Source organism: Canis lupus, chromosome 2 (assembly GCF_011100685.1).
Source record: "Canis lupus familiaris isolate Mischka breed German Shepherd chromosome 2, alternate assembly UU_Cfam_GSD_1.0, whole genome shotgun sequence".
Taxonomy (NCBI): Eukaryota; Metazoa; Chordata; class Mammalia; order Carnivora; family Canidae; genus Canis; species Canis lupus.
Window position 1 is genome coordinate 53,591,523 of NC_049223.1, and position 16,898 is coordinate 53,608,420.

General features: G+C 40.4%; 2 protein-coding genes and 1 non-coding gene across 12 annotated transcripts in view; 1 reads left to right on the forward strand and 2 right to left on the reverse strand.

Annotated features, from left to right (window-relative positions):
- CDK7 (cyclin dependent kinase 7) overlaps positions 1–16,898 on the forward strand; it is a 63,870-nt gene that overhangs the window by 41,398 nt on the left and 5,574 nt on the right. For 2 of the 5 annotated variants that reach the window (XM_038530781.1, XM_038530786.1), the window contains one exon: positions 11,015–11,855. The exons of 2 other annotated variants lie outside the window; for them this stretch is intronic. In XM_038530781.1, coding sequence (XP_038386709.1) covers positions 11,015–11,313 — 299 coding nt within the window. In that variant the 3' untranslated portion in view covers positions 11,314–11,855. Of the gene's footprint in view, positions 1–6,725; positions 7,418–11,014; positions 11,856–16,898 lie in introns of those variants that run through there. One more of the 5 variants, XM_038530782.1, reaches the window with a different exon arrangement.
- The window catches only part of CCDC125 (coiled-coil domain containing 125), a 30,611-nt gene that overhangs the window by 4,943 nt on the left and 8,770 nt on the right, over positions 1–16,898 (reverse strand). For 5 of the 6 annotated variants that reach the window (XM_038530778.1, XM_038530779.1, XM_038530777.1 and 2 more), the window contains 8 exons: positions 15,340–15,398; positions 13,684–13,770; positions 11,548–11,625; positions 10,779–10,864; positions 4,703–4,785; positions 2,667–2,782; positions 1,792–1,899; positions 475–649 (listed from right to left, as the gene is read on the reverse strand). In XM_038530778.1, coding sequence (XP_038386706.1) covers positions 475–649; positions 1,792–1,899; positions 2,667–2,782; positions 4,703–4,785; positions 10,779–10,864; positions 11,548–11,625; positions 13,684–13,770; positions 15,340–15,398 — 792 coding nt within the window. The remainder of the gene's footprint in view (positions 1–474; positions 650–1,791; positions 1,900–2,666; positions 2,783–4,702; positions 4,786–10,778; positions 10,865–11,547; positions 11,626–13,683; positions 13,771–15,339; positions 15,399–16,898) is intronic. The other variant, XM_038530780.1, reaches the window with a different exon arrangement.
- On the reverse strand, positions 9,485–9,681 carry LOC119870574. The gene has a single exon (XR_005356243.1). It is a non-coding gene; the product is annotated as a U2 spliceosomal RNA (small nuclear RNA).

The following is a 16,898-nucleotide window of genomic DNA, read 5'->3' on the forward strand; positions in this document are numbered from 1 at the left end:
TCCCATGAAATACAGTCTGGTTTAAATGAGACAAATGAGTAGTAAAAAGATTCTACTGTTAAATTTTTTTTTTTTTTTTTTTTTTTTATTTTATTTATGATAGGCACACAGTGAGAGAGAGAGAGGCAGAGACACAGGCAGAGGGAGAAGCAGGCTCCATGCCCCGGGAGCCTGACGTGGGATTTGATCCTGGTTCTCCAGGATCGCGCCCTGGGCCAAAGGCAGGCGCTAAACCGCTGCGCCACACAGGGATCCCGATTCTACTGTTAATTTAAGGTTTTGGTGATCCTAATACCTCATCTGCATGTGTTACATTTAGTGACCCCATTCTTCTGTAATAAATCACAACTATCTTGCAATATTCAATTATATTCTCCATTGCATCAACTGTGCTTAATCAACTTTGATTATATCGAAAACAAAATTACACCCGATTATTGCCATTATAATTCATATTTAATAATTCATATTTACCATCCTCTTTAAGGTGCTTCCAATTTATCCATTTTGTTGGTTTTTTACACATTTTATCCATTTGTGTCAATCTTAGTGCCTGGTCATTTTTCCTCATTAATTGTTGCTCAAATGCAATTCTGAATGCATCTGCCATTATGTAAGCTTCGTCTTTACTCTTCTGTAAAAGTCCCAACTAGTTTAGAAAGAAAGTTTGAGAGGTTTCAGAAGCAAAACGTTAACAATTCTTGCCTGAATGCGGAGTCAGACTAGCAAATGTAATCTCCCCACCCGGCATGGGTCTGGTGCTGTCTGACCTCTTTCATCTGCTTAAACTAATTAGTACTCGCTGATTCCCCTCCATCTACAGTAGCCACCCACTCTGAACTAGATTACCAGAACTTTCCCGTGTGGTGCCTGACCAGTCCTTGTTATCCATTTCTTGGACTTCACCACATTACCTAGCCAGGCCCCGTGCGTGTCCTGCCCCAAGAGGGCTGGCATGTCAGTTCCGCCCTGGGCCATTCCAGACATCACTGAAAATAATTACAAGTATCACCTTTAGATACCTGCCATAACTGACCCGGACTGTGATCCATGTAGTCAATGCTTTTCTTAATGAATTGCTAATGTTTAATTGTTATTTTTCCTATATCTAAAGACTAAATCCCATACTTAAATAAAGGGAAAAATATTATTAAAATTATGTTCCATATGCTGTATTTATTATTATAACTAAAGATAATGGCAAAGGTTGTTTGTTTAAATGCCAAAGGTTGGTTGTTTAAAGGCATCTGCATGGAACTGCTAAACATTAAATGTCTGCTTCCTCTTTTCACAACAACCTAATAAGTAGTTATTAGTTTCTGTTTAACATGTGTCCATAGCTACACAGCTGGAAAATTCTAGAGCTAAGACTCAAAACCTAGGTTTGCGGTACTAAGGTTCCTTCCACTGTACCTTGCTGCTTTTCTAATAAACTTTATGTTCATCTCCCCATTTATCAGTGTTGTGGATCCTAGTGGCTTTAAGCATGAGTGTGATTTTTCTTCTAATAAAGTAATTTTTACATCTATTTATAGAGAAAAATATAAATTTAGGAAATATTAACTACAAACTTAGGCAAACAACTTCACGTTGCCACCTTATTGTACCAAGTGCTATTTGTATTTTGCAACCATGTGAATAAAATCCAGTTTATAAGTTAATTCTAGGACATAAAACTAAGTATAACATCCAAAGCTAATGCCTCCTAAAATGAAGCTAATTATTGCAGATATTTTCCTTTATTACTAGAGAAACAAAACCAAAGCTTTTAGTGTTTTGATAATACGATACCTCCTGTTTGAGTTTAAGAAGCATTTTCCGAGCAGATGCTGCCATTTGGGCACAGGCACAGGGACTCCCTCTGAGACCATGGCAGAGGCAGGATCCCAGCACAGCAAGCTGTAAATGCAAAAGTGTTACTCCTGTTACCAAGTGCCATACGGGGCCTGGCTGCACACAAACACCAGGATGCATGCACACATGCGCATTTCCATTCAAGCATCTAATTCAAAGAAACTGGAAAGAAAAATACAGCTAGAAGAAAGTGGAGACAAGGATTTCAGGAAGCAAGTGGAAAGTAACTACAAATGAAGAAAGAACATTATTACTTGCAATAAAACCTTAAAGGAATTGTGTCTTGCTGCTTTTCCTTCTCCAAAACCTTAAGTTGGCACCAGTTTTCTATAGTTCTGTGTCCCTGGCAGTATTGTGACCTGATAAAGTAATATTAACACCGGGTGTTAGTTCTTGGGACTGAGCGTGGTCCTGCTGCCTAGCACGTACTCCTACCAGCTCCCACCAGAGAGGCGTGGATGCTCAGAGATGATGAATGACTTAGAATATGTCAGGAGAATAATCATCCTTCCACTTGTAAAAAATACCTGTGATCATGTAATGTGAGACACGGCTACCACAGCTTCTGCTAAAACTATGAAAATAAGTAAGAGGGGCAGGAGGTGGCCCACACATCCTGTGTCCCAGAATATAATGCATGCGCAGGTATGGTGCCAGTAAGGCTGAAGAACGGCCCTGGGGAAACATGGGCCTCTTACCCTTAGTCTCAAATTGCTAAGTATAATGCTATTCTAGAACATGTAGCAGATGGTGATGGGGAAAAGGAAAGTAGAAAATTTCCCTCTTTTCAACTTTCATACAGGCTTACCTACCTCAAGACTTGAAACCTCGGTAAAACCACTTTTATCATGGCATATGTTTTCCTGAGCTACCATCTGCTGTTTGACCTCAAGCATGGCAAGGGCCTCCAAATACTGTTGATTTAAAACTAGGAAAGGCCAAAGAAGAGAGCGTTAGTTATGAAATTACAGCAACAACATACACTCACTTCTAAGCAGTGCATATACACAGACATTGCCTATTAAGACGGGCCCCATCAAAAAAATCTGATGGAGGGCAGCCCGGGTGGCTCAGCGGTTTAGTGCCGCCTTTGGCCTAGGGTGTGATCCTGGAGACCCGGGATCGAGTCCCATGTTGGGCTCCCTGCGTGGAGCCTGCTTCTCCCTCTGCCTGTGTCTCTCATGAATAAATAAATAAAAATCTTAAAAAAAAAAATCTGATGGAATAGTGGGTATCCAGGGAGATAACGTACATGAAACACTGGATTAAACATTACCATTTTTAACATTGAAGTATCTTCATTTTTGCAACTAAAGTCTGGTCTTCGTTTGCGCAAAGAAAATTTGTAGGATTTTCAAAGAGAAGAAAAAAATGCAAATTATTTGCCTTTGCTGGATAGGAAGACAACCAGATGCCGAGATCCCATACATCAACATCAGATGTACCAGTTACATAATTTTAGCTGACTTCACAAGAGGCTCTCAACCAAACATTTAGAACAAGAAGGGTACTGCTGTCTACTGAGCAGAAAATAACTTTACCCCCTCTTACTGCAGGATGAGTTGGTAGAGGGGGAGGGGATGTGGTCATGGGCACCTTCTGTCCTGAGCTCACCCAACACAGGAGAAGCCCCCCCATCTGCTCAGTCACTGCTGTTGAGAAGCACCATCTTCTGTGTGCAGTTCTCACCCATGGGCTCTGCCATAGTTCACTTACTGAACTACAGAAAGTGCCCATGACCTGATTTAGAACCTTGTCCCCTTCAAGCCACTACTTTAAAAGTTTCTGCTAAGAAGGAAGAATCAACATTTAAAATTTTATAAAAGGAAAAAAAATAAAAATAAAATTTTATAAAAGGGATCCCTGAGGGGCTTAGCAGTTTGGCGCCACCTTCAGCCCAGGGCGTGATCCTGGAGACCCGGGATCGAGTCCCACATCGGGCTCCCTGCATGGAGCCTGCTTCTCCCTCTGCCTGTGTCTCTGCCTCTCTCTGTGTCTCTCATAAATAAATAAATAAGATCTTTAAGAAAATAAAATTTTATAGAAAGTTGATGCCATCTTAATATTAAAAATACCTTAACTTTTCACATATGGTGGCTCATAACAAGGGATGTGTATATATACACATTTGTAAAAAATTTCAAGTTTTCAGAGTCATCTTAAAAATTTCTTAGTAATAAAGTCACAAGACATTTTTGAAAATACTGAATAATTATACAGTTACATACTTTTTCTACTAGTGTTCCAGTAAAACATATACCTACTCAGATTCCTCAAACATCAGGTGCTCTACCGTTTTACAATGAGTATAAAAACTAAAGGGTAAAGGGAGGATGGGGGGGGAATAATAGATACAGGGTTTTGTTTTGGAGTGATGGAAATCTTTTGGAACTACATGGTTGCAAACGTTGTGAATGTTATGAATTACTTTTGAATGGTTTTGTTATTTGAATTTCACCTAAAAATTTTTCTTTTAATTACAAACACCCCAAATGATGCATTTCTTCTATTATCCTTACAGTGTATTACTTCAAAATAAGAGCACCTTGTCTATCATTATGTATGTTCTTAACAAGGGGCACTCTATTTAAAATTGATCTTTTATTTATTTTTTTTTTTAAAGATTTTACTTATTCATGAGAGAGACACACGAGAGAGAGAGAGGCAGAGACACAGGCAGAGGGAGAAGCAAGCTCCATGCAGGGAGCCTGATGTGGGACTTTATCCTGGGTCTTCAGGATCACATCCTGGGCTGCAGGCGCCAGGGGCTGCGCCACCAAGGCTGCCCTAAAACTGATCTTTTAACATACTATTTTAAACAATCATCAAAGTATCACTCTCCACTTACGTGCATTTTCTGACTTGAGCATTTTAATTTCTTCTGTTTTCATGTTCAAAGCTTCTTGGAGGACTGCATTTTCACAGTTTAGCCTGGAAAAAAGTACCCTCCAAATAACTAAAACATTAACATTTCATGGTTGAATGGCAATATTTTTATCCTATAATTAAAACACAAAAACCCGAATAAAAATTTTCCTACTTCAAAACAGTGTAGAACTTATGTGAGTCACAAAACAAAAACAATTTAAAGGAGTGTGGTAAGATTTTGAACACACTCTTAATTCTCCTATATATTTAGCTGAGAAAGAATCAGAGGTATCTCAAATTAAAAAATAAAAAATAAAATAATAAAAACAGGCGGGGGCAGGTCCCTAGCTGGCTCAGTTGGTAGAGCATAGGACTCTTTATCTCAGGGTTCCTCAGTTAAAGCTCCACAATGAGTGTGGAGCCTGCTTAAAATAAAATAAAAATAGGGGAGCCTGGGTGGCTCAGCAGGTTAAGCATCTGTGTGACTCCTGATTTTAGCTCAGGTCATGATCTCAGGGTTGTGAGATCAAGCTCCATGTCAGGGTCCATGCTGGGCATGGAGCCTGCTTAAGATTATCTCTCTCCCTCTCCCCCTTAATTAATTAAAAATAATCAGGGGCACCTGGGTGGTTCAGTTAAGCATCTGACTTGAGGTTATGATATCAGGGTCGTGAGATGGAGCTCTGCGTCAGGCTCTGTGCCTAATGCGGAGTCAGCTTGGAACACTTCCTCACCCTCTGCCCTTTTCCTCTGCTCGTTCTCTCTCTCAAATAAATCTTTAAAAAAAAAAAGTTACTAAGAAAATAGATCTTAAAAGTTCTCATCACGGGATCCCTGGGTGGCGCAGCGGTTTGGCGCCTGCCTTTGGCCCAGGGCGCGATCCTGGAGACCCGGGATCGAATCCCACATCGGGCTCCCGGTGCATGGAGCCTGCTTCTCCCTCTGCCTGTGTCTCTGCACCTCTCTCTCTCTCTGACTATCATAAATAAATAAATTAAAAAAAAAAAAAAAGTTCTCATCACAAGAACTTTTTGTTCGCTATGTATAGTGACAAATGTTATCTAGACTGATCATTTTGCAAATATAAACAAATACTGAATTCATTATGTTGTATACCTGATACAAATATATCTCAATTATATCTGTTTTAAAATCAAGAAAGAAAAAAACAAAACAAGAAAGGAAAAGATATGTGGGGGAAAATATACTGAATAAAAATGGGGGGGGGGCAACTGGGTGGTTCAGTCGGTTAAGTGGCCAATTCTTGATGTTGGCTCAGGTCACGATCTTAGGGTCTCCGGGTCCTGACATAGAGCCCGGTATCTGCCTTCCTGCTGAGCAGAGTTTGCTTGAGATTCTCTCTCCCTCTGCCCCCCCATCCCAATAAATAAAATCTTTTTTAAAAAAAAATTGGGAGTTACTTACAAGAGTTCTAAATTGCCCAGTATTAGAGGCTTGATGTTTTTGTAATTGAAAACAACAGTCAGTCAGATTGGTCATTTTAAAACTTGATAGGTAAAAGTATCAGGATACTTTGTGGGGCATGTTATATGCGCTGCTCATAACTAGCCTTAGATCTTTAAAACAGTGGTTGGTCATGAAATTAAAGCTTTTCAATTAAAAGTGAAATGTAGATCTAAGGCATTCATTTTCCATGAATTACTTAACCAATTGATAAAATGTGAAATAGGTTTCTCAAGCAAGGTCTGCAGCACCTTTGTTAGTACAAATTCTTTTTTTTTTTTTTTTAGTACAAATTCTAAGACTGAAAATTAAAGACCGAGTGTCCTTAATTTTCAAACTGAATTCTAGTAGCTGTAAGGCTATGAGAAAATTCTTCAGGTGCTCACAAACATTTTACTAGATCCTCTTTAGCTATCTTATATATTATAGTTTTTAAATACCCACTTAGTCAAAAGTAAATAAATAGATAAAATTAAAAAAAAATCCTACTCAGTCAAATGCATTAACTTTTCTGTCTGGTTCACTCTATCCTTGTGCAGACTTCATCATAAAGTATCTGTTGTCCTCTCTGCTTATTGGAGAATATACTAGAAGACAATTACTGACAAGTACAAATGTGTGTGTCTGAATCAAGATTTTTCTGGGTCTGTGCAGCCAAAACAAAATACGTAAACCAAGACAAAACTAGCAAATTGATAAAAATTAATATTTATGATACATTCTCTTGATGAGGCGCTTTTCATAGATTGCTGGTAGGCAAGTGGAGTGGTACAAGCCTCATAGAGAAGCATGTGATAACATCTCATAAATATACATATGAATTTACCTTTTGACCCAGCAATTCTGCTTCTAAGAATTTACCCTAAAAGTATGTCTCACAAAAGTATATATGTCAAGGCTGTTTATTGGAGCACTGTTTATAATTGCAAAATACTGGAAACAATCTAAGTGCCTATACATTGGAGAATGGTTGAGTACACATGGCCCACCCACACAGTGGGGTGGTTTCCCAGGATAAACTCTACTGTTAAGTAGAAAACACAGTGAAAAAGAGTATCTACAGCCAACCAACCATTCTTTGGTGTAAGAAAGAAGTTGTTAGAGAACAGACACATACGCACATTTCTGTTATCTACAGATGGTGAGAAAAGGAAGGATGGCAGGACATCGGGAATGCGGGGAGTAGGCATGCAGGGAGGAGGACATTCCTGAGTATACCTCTCAGAATACTTCTGACTTTTGGAAGCATGTCAGTGTTTTACAAAGTCAAAAATAAACAATATGAGTAAGTAAATCAAGAAGAATGGCAGAGAAAGGGCAGCCCCGGTGGCGCAGCGGTTTGGCGCCGCCTGGAGCCTGGAGTGTGATCCTGGAGACCGGGGATCCAGTCCCACATCGGGCTCCCTGCATGGAGCCTGCTTCTCCCTCTCCCTCTCTCTCTCTGTCTCTATGAATAAATAAATAAAATCTTAAAAAAAAAAAAAAAAAAAAAAAAAAAAGAATGGTGGAGAAAAGCCCAGAACACAGATAGAAACAAATAAATGAACAGTGTAACCATACTGAAGAGAAAAAAGAAACCAAATAGGTCTTAATTTTTTTTTAAAGAGTTATTTATTTGAGAGAGAGAAAGTGCAAGCAAGTGGGGGTGGGAGGGTAGGGGCAGAATAAGACGGGGAGAGAAGCTCAAGCCAATGACTCCTTGCAGAGTGCAGAGCCTGACGTAGGGCTGGATCTCACCACCCTTTTTTTTTTTTTTTCAATCTCGCAACTCTTGAGATCATGACCGGAGCCAAAAACCAAGAGTCAGACCATCAACCAACAGTGCCTCCCATGTGCCCCCCACTTTTTTTTTTTTTTAAGGGAGAAAGTCTTAAGCAGACTCCACGTTGAGCATGGAGCTAGACACGGGGCTCGATCTCACAACCCTGAGATCGTGACCTGAGCCAAAACCAAGAGTCAGACCGTAACCCACTGCACCCTACCCAAGTGTCCCCCAAATTGGAAAATTTTAAGCAACAAGAGAAGTTATGATAGTAATGGCTTTTAACCAGCTGAATAATGCAAGAATTCATGAATCCATTTTGGTATAAATAAATGGGAGGAAAAAAAAGCCCTTTCTTGGAGTAAAATGCCAGCAAGTAAATGCAGAAGGACTAAGAGAATTAGCAAATTACCTTTTGGTAACTATCATAGTAATGACTGCTTCAGGCAGAAAAATCTGTGGATATAAAGACTAGTGGATGAAAATCTGATAAATCACAATCTCAGAGCATCTCCCCACAGATGCTGATTAATCACAAGGGGAATAAACAGTGACTTTATAGTGGAGAGTGAGGGTACACACCACACCTTAACCAAGTAGTCAAGATTCACAGGCTAGGAATGGGATAGATCAGCTTCACCGGCCTTCTGAGAACACAACATTGCTTCACTAATAATACTGCTCAAAATGCATGAACTAAATTAAATTCAGAAATATCAGAAATCTCCAATGTGGGATATGTAACCAGCCTGTCCTCAACTAATGGCGAGGACAAAGAAACACCGAATAACTACTTCAGATTTTTTTCTCCTGCCCCTCACTGTGGCCTCCCTCCCTCCTAATTGTTTCAGATTAAAGGGGACTCAAGTTTAGATGGGACAACCAAACGCAGTGCTTGGTTCTGGACTGCCTCCCAGAACACAGGAATGTTTTTTTTCTCTTTTGCTACAGGGGAATTTTTTTTTAAGATTTTATTTATTTATAATAAATCTTAATGCCAAGAGACACAGAGAGAGACAGAGACACAGGCAGAGGGAGAAGCAGGCTCTATTCAGGGAGCCTGACATGGGACTCGATCCCGGGTCTCCAGGATCATGCCCTGGGCTCAAGATGGCGCTAAACCACTGAGCCACCCGGGCTGCCCAGCTATAGGGGTATTTTAATAGGATAATTAGCGAATCTAAATAAGGGCTAGAGATTAAATAAGTATTGGATTAATATCTTAATTTTGATAATTTTAGTATGATCATAAAAGTTCCCTTTTGTAACACAAAGTAAATATTTAGAGTAATGAGGCCTTATATGCAACTTAGTCTTAAATGGCTCAGATATCTTTATATGTTTAACTACAAAGAAAGAGGGAATGATAAATGTGGTAAAGAGTTCTACTTTGAAGAATCTTGGAGAAAGATATACAGGAAATCTTTGTACTATTCTTGCAACTTTTCTGTACGTGTTCAGTTCTCTTGTATTAAAAGGTAGTAATGAATTAAAAATTAGGTGCTAAAGTTATTTATAATAACCCCCAGTTATCAAATTAATTTCTCAATTTATAATATGTGTATCTTATAATTTAAAATTACCTAATAAATTCACACTAATAAAAACTGCCCAAAAGATTTGTTCGTAAAATGCCAGCACTACAATAACTTGGAAAACATGGCTCTTAGACTGCTTCTTACTGAGAAGAACAGATACTACACTTTATCTTAGCCAAAAGGCCGAGAAGCTATTACAGTGCTTTTTATTTTTTTATTTTTATTTTTTTACAATGCTTTTTAAAATAAAGTTTATAAGGGGGGACACCTGGTGCCTAGTCTGTTAAGCACCTGCCTTGGGCTCAGGTGCTGCATCAGGCTCTCTGCTCGGCGGGGAGCCTGCTTCTTCCTCTGCCTGCTGCTCTACCTACTTGTACACACACATGCTCTCTTTCTCTCCCTCTCTAATAAATACATAAAACCTTTAAAAAATATATAATATACACAATAAATGCATAATTTATAGAGGTGCCTGGCTGGCTCAGTTGGTATGCATACAACTCTTGATTTCGGGGTTGTCAGTGCAAGCCTCATGGTGAGCATAAAGCCTACTTAAAAAATATATAGTTTAGGGACGCCTGAGTGGCTCGGCGGTTAAGTGCCTGCCTTCGGCCCAGGGCGTGATTCTAGGGTCCCGGGATTGAGTCCCACATCGGGCTCCCTGCATGGAGCCTGCTTCTCCCTCTGCCTGTGTCTCTGCCTCTCTTAAGTGTCTCTCTGAGACACATAAAATTAAAGAGACATATAAAATTTAAAAATATATATATATATATATATATATAGTTTATACTATATTTAAAAAAAATACTAACAAAAATACGAAACCGGTATAAGTGGAAAAGAAGACTTTCATAATATTCACAGCTCACAAAAGAACACCTAAACTGGGATCCCTGGGTGGCGCAGCGGTTTGGCGCCTGCCTTTGGCCCAGGGCGCGATCCTGGAGACCCGGGATCGAATCCCACATCGGGCTCCCGGTGCATGGAGCCTGCTTCTCCCTCTGCCTATGTCTCTGCCTCTCTCTCTCTCTCTCTCTGTGACTATCATAAATAAAATAAAAAAAAAATAAAAAAAAAAAGAACACCTAAACTATATTTGAATTCTACATACTTCATGGGGCGCCTGGCTGGCTCAGTCAGAAGAGTGATTCTTGACCTTGGGGTTAAGAGTTTGAGCCCCATGAGGGGAATAGAGATTACTCAAATAAACAAATATTAAAAATAATAAAAATATAAATTATACACACTTTAAAGATTTCCAAAGAAAAACTATAGAATAAGAATATACAAACCTGTCATATTTTTGGGTCCATGATTCCTCTATACTTTTAAATCTATTCTGATCAAATTCTATTTCCCACTGCAAGGCATTTACTTCCTATAGAAAGAAAATAGCACTTTTCATAAAAAATTACTACAAATCACTTTAGGACATTGTGAATAGCTGAAATAAATCACTTAACAGGAACAGGTTAAAGAGAAACTATTCAAAAAGAGTCTATGACATCTATAAACACCTATCTCACAGGCCACACATACAGCAGTCAAGAAAAGCTTGCTTCCTATAAGAAACTGCTCCAAATGTTACTGCGCAGAGCCTGGATTTCTCACGGCCGCCACCTGCAACCCATTTCAGACCCACAAGCAAAACACGCCTCGGAGTTTGAGGCCAGGACACTGCCATCAAGGGAAAGTACAAGAGGCAAAGGTACAAGCCCTTCCATGGGGATTCCTTACGACCATCTTCGTGATGATGTGATGGTCAGAAAGAGGCAGGCTCTGACAGGCAAGCAGAGAACGAAAAGAAGGAAAAAGAAGAAAAAGTGACGACCTGGCAAGCCTCCTACTGCCTTAGAATGAGGAAGTAAAAAATCTTAATTCTTGACCCTGTGTAACAACAGGTTTGGATTGGCTCCAAAAGGGAAGGGACTGTGTAAAACAGAAGCACAACCAACAGAGGGAATACACGAATAACATACCCTGTAGTGTGGTGACTTCTAAAGGAAATCCTATTTGAGACCTTAGTGGATAAGTCTACACTACACTAGAAGTGGCAAATACCTTCTCCAAGGATCTCTTTTGTTCCATAGTTTTTTGAAGCACCACTTGAGTGTGACTTGTGGCTTTGCCAAATATTGCCTAGGAAAAAATAAAAATCATTACCTGTATAAATTAAATTTCTCATTATTCCTTTTGCACAGTAAGGGTCACATTTTTATTTTAAGACCATAGAAAACACAGAATTTCCACAGAGACCACCTTTTATGGAAAATTTGATAGTTCCAGGGTCAGAAGATCTTGGTTTAAAAAAAAAAAAAAGAAGATCTTGGTTTGACTCTGATGAATAGGAGAATGAAAGAATGAACGTTCCACACAAAGACTGGTGCATGAACAAATACAGCAGTGTTATTCATAAGAGCGCAAAAGAGGAAATAGTGTAGGTGCCCATCAAATGGTGAATGGATAAACAAGATGTGGTCTATCCATACAACGGAATATTGAACAATAAAAAAGAAGAAAACACTGACACATGCTACAGTATGCATGAGCCTCAAAAACATGTTAATTAAAGAAATCCAGACTTTTTTTTTTTTTTTAAAGAATCCAGACGCATATTAAAGCATTCCATTTGGGATCCCTGGGTGGCGCAGCGGTTTGGCGCCTGCCTTTGGCCCAGGGCGCGATCCTGGAGACCCGGGATCGAATCCCACGTCGGGCTCCCGGTGCATGGAGCCTGCTTCTCTCTCTGCCTGTGTCTCTGCCTCTCTCTCTCTCTGTGTGACTATCATAAATAAATAAAAATTTAAAAAAATAAAAATAAAAATAAAGCATTCCATTTATATGAAATAGAAAACACAAATCCGGGCAGCCCGGGTGGCTCAGCGGTTTAGTGCCACGTTCAGTCCGGGGCGTGATCCTGGAGACCCGGGATCGAGTCCCACGTCTGGCTCCCTGCTTGGAGCTGACTTCTCCCTCTGCCTGTGTCTCTGCCTCTCAATCTCTGTGTCTCTCATGAATAAATAAATAAAATCTTAAAAAAAAAAAAAAAAAGAAAACACAAATCCAAAAGACAGGAAGGAGATTAGTGTTTGTCTGGGGTCGGGGATGGGAATAGGGAATGACTGCTAATAGGTTAGAGATTCCTTTGGGGAAATATTGAAAATACTCTAAAATTAGATCATGGGGATCCCTGGGTGGCTCAGTGGTTTGGCCTGCCTTTGGCCCAGGGCCTGATCCTGGAGTCCCAGGATCGAGTCCCACATCAGGCTCCCTGCATGGAGCCTGCTTCTCCCTCTCCCTCTGCCTCTCTCTCTCTCCTTCTGTGTCTTTCATAAATAAATAAAATCTTTTAAAAAAAAAAATAAAAATAAAAATAAATAAAATAAAATAAGATCATGATGATAGTTATGCAACTCCAGGTTTAGCAAAAATATACTGAAAACAATTGAAATTCATGGCATATAAATTTCACCTCAATAGAAACTTTAGAATCTACACCTCAATAAAAAACAACTACATTAAGCACTGATGCTTTTATTGTTTTGTTTTGTTTTTTAATTTTAATTTATTTATGATAGTCACAGAGAGAGAGAGAGAGGCAGAGACACAGGCAGAGGGAGAAGCAGGCTCCATGCACCGGGAGCCCGATGTGGGACTCGATCCCGGGTCTCCAGGATCGCGCCCTGGGCCAAAGGCAGGCGCCAAACCGCTGCGCCACCCAGGGATCCCTTTATTGGTTTTTTTTAAAGATTTTATTTATTGGAGGGCAGGCCGGGTGGCTCAGCAATTTAGTGCCACCTTCAGCCCAGGGTATGATCCTGGGGACCCAGGATCAAGTCCTGCGTCGGGCTCCCTGCATGGAGCCTGCTTATCTCTTTGCCTATGTATCTGCCTCTCTCTCTCTCTCTCCCACCCCCCCCATGAATAAATAAATAAAATCTTAAAAAAAAAAAAAAAGATTTTATTTATTTGAGAACAGGAGCAAAGGGGGGTGTGGCAGAGGGAGAAGCTGACTCTGCTAAGCAGGGAGCCTGATGCAGGCCTGGATCCCAGGACCCTGGGATTGTGACCTGAGCAGAAGTAGACGCTAAGCAAACTGAACCACCCAGGTGCCCCGATGCTTTTGTTTTAAAACATAAAACCCTGTTACCTATGATTCGAATGTGTAAGTGACCAAATTTGAAAACAATTTCTTACCATGCTCTGAAGAATTTTCAGTGCTTCCTCTTTACCTTCAAGCTGTCTTTGCGATGCCTCAAGTTCAGTTTTTAAAATTTCTACCTCCTGAGGAGAGAAGTAAAAGTAGTCTACATATCTGTAAGATATGCAAGCCCAAAATGATCCATTTGGATAGTTTACATGTAAGCTCAACGTGCACTCTGACTCTAGGCACTCTGGCCTTACAAAAGAGGCTGGAAATTACTCCCAGCTTCCTAAGCAGCCCAGGCAGGCTTTAGACTGAGACTCACTGTCTGGCACCAGTTGTGACTGAAAGCCCAGATCATTTGCTTTTGCCCTTCTAGACCACACAGCTAATAATCTGAAAATAACCTTTAGAGCACCTAAAATAAGCTCATAATCATCCACAGAGCTACAATAGCTACTATCAGTTGGATTATGTCCTCCCCACCAAGTAAAAAGAAGTCCAAATCCTGACTCCTGGATTTGCAGACAGGGTCTTTGCAGACACAGCCAGATTACGGTTGGGTCACACCGGATTAGGGCAGGCCCCAATCCAATGACTGGTGTCCTGAGACAGAAAAATTTGGTCACAGACACACAAGGCGGCCACGTGACAAGAGAGGCAGAGACTGGAGTGATGCACCTGTAGGCCAAGGAATGCCAAGATCAGCAGGGCAAACACCGAGGCTTTGAGCTGTCAGAGGGCACATGGCCAACTGACACCCGGATTTCAGGTTCCTGGCTTCCAGAACAGAGAAAGGATACATCTCTGTAATTTAAGCTGCCTGTTTGTGGTGCTTTGCTACAGCAGCCCTAAGAAACAATTACAGTAGCTTACTGGCTTTCACTGGAAGAGTTACACATTAAGATGGGCTTCTCATTTCCCAGAAGACAGAGACCCCTGCACAGAAACTCCTACACCCGGCAAGCTGGACTATGGGTGCCTGGGATACCTGCTGGTCTCCTGACTTCAAAGAGGTTAAATTAAGTCCGTTTATTGCAAGCCACACACCCAGGGAAGAACGATAGAAGGAAGTGTGTAACCCTTTTCTCCAGGAGCAGATTAGAGAAGTGGTAAAAGATGAGGGGCGAAAGGCAAGCTGGAGGGCGTGCTTCCCTGAATGGCTCTCTTGAGAGATGAGAAGAATGAGAAATGGAGGAGGCCAGTTGAAAGTTAAGAGCTCCATATTGTGGCTCAAGAAATATCTGGAAAGCCACAACTGCCTTCCAGACAATTTTAGTATTACTTAAAGTATCAGTGGGCTTTGTTCACTGGAGAATTTTTTTTTTTTAAAGATGTCATTTAGGGCAGCCCCAGTGGCTCAGCAGTTTAACACTGCCGTCAGCCCAGGGCGGGATCCTGGAGAACCAGGATCGAGTCCCACGTCAGGCTCCCTGCATGGAGCCTGCTTCTCTCTCTGCCTGTGTCTCTGCCTCTCTCTCTCTCTCATGAATAAATAAAATCTTAAAAAAAAAAAGATTTTATTTATTTGACAGAGCACATGCGAGGGGAGGGGCAGAGGGAGAAGCAGATTCTCCACTGAGCAGGAAGCCTGATATGGGGCTCAATCCCAGGCCCCAGATCATGACCTGAGCCGAAGGCAGATGCTCAACCAACTGAGCCACCCAGGCACCCCCACATGAGAATTTTTATTTAGCCAAAGTACTTACCTCTAAAGTATCATGAAGACGTTGCTTTAATTCGGCGTTTGACAATTCTGAATTTGAATCTATTAGGGAAAAACAAACAAAACAAATTTTTTTTAACTAGTTGAACACAGGACATCTGTTTACAAAATATCAAATACGATTTTTTGTCAGGAGGGAAGAATTGGAATAAACCAAATACTGATTAAAAAAAATAGGTTAAAACACTGCACTAATGAAAAGACACAAACTTTTGAAGAAAAACACTCTTTAAAAAAGGACGCTAAGAAAACTGTTAATGAACTGGTTAATTACTACATGCAAAACAGTAATTAACGTTGGTGAGTGAAGTAAATTTTGGTGTTTGGCTTAAGTACAATCAATACAGTGATATGAATATCTAAGAAATAACCTGAATTTAGTTTCTTTCCAAGGAGAATGACTAGAAGTCTCCTGTAACTTCAATTATTCTCTCCTTAATGTGATCAATTGAGACATTACACTGAGCTTCCCAGGAGCTTCATTTTCATTGTGGTCTCACTGGCAATAGAAAAACATGAAAGTGATAAATTACAAGCAAGATTAAGAAGAAGTGAAAGGAAGAAAAGATTTTTTTAGAAAGAGTATGTTGAGGGACATTAAAAAGTTTCAAAACCGTTTTTTCTTTGCTGTTCTGAACTCTCCATATGATGGTATCAAGGCAAAAACTAAATCTTGTTTTTACTCTGATGACACAAGGTTCCAGAGGGACAGGTGACACTGGGTTGGCAGTGACCAGTTCCGCTGTCGTAACACATGTGGTAGGCAGAATAATGGCCCTAACCATGAGCACACCTTAATCCCCAGAACCTGTGAATACATGGCAAAAGGGACTTTGTCCGTGTGATTAAGCTAAGGACTAGGGGTTTATCCTGGATTAACCAGGTGACCCCACCGTTCTAACAAGAGTCCTTCTAAATGAAAGAGGCAGGAAAGTCAGCGTCAGGGTGAAACAGCATGAGAAAGACTTGACCAGCCATGGCGGGCGTCGGAGATGGAGGAGGTTGGCCACAGACAAGGAGTGCATGCAGGCTCTAGCAGAAGCTGGAAAAGGCATGGGACTCTGGAGTCTCCAAAGGAACTCCAGGGGAGTTCCTCCAGGCGCAGTAAAACGTGTAAGATAATAAGTTATCTTATTATTATTTACAGTTGTGGTAATTGGGAAATTACCTATTAGCCATAAGAAACCAATAACAATATCCTTATGTAGGATGACACTAAGTTGAGATAAAAGACCCAACAAGACAGGAGCTCGTATCTCTACTGTTACATCTTGTTTATACCCCAGTGGTTTCCTCAGTTCTCATAAAGGCATCTTAGCATCATGTGCCGTTTTCAACATCTTGCTTGCAAAACTGAGCCCATCCTCTATGCATGATAAGGAACTGCAAGAAAAACAAGTAAATAATCCCATCATAATTTCAAGGATTTTGAAAGGTGGAGAAGATCCTCATGAACAACATAGTTTTTTTTTGTGAATCTGAAAAACATGTTTCTTAAATTATTCTCATGTTGTTCTAATTTGTGCTTGTTCCCCTTTGATG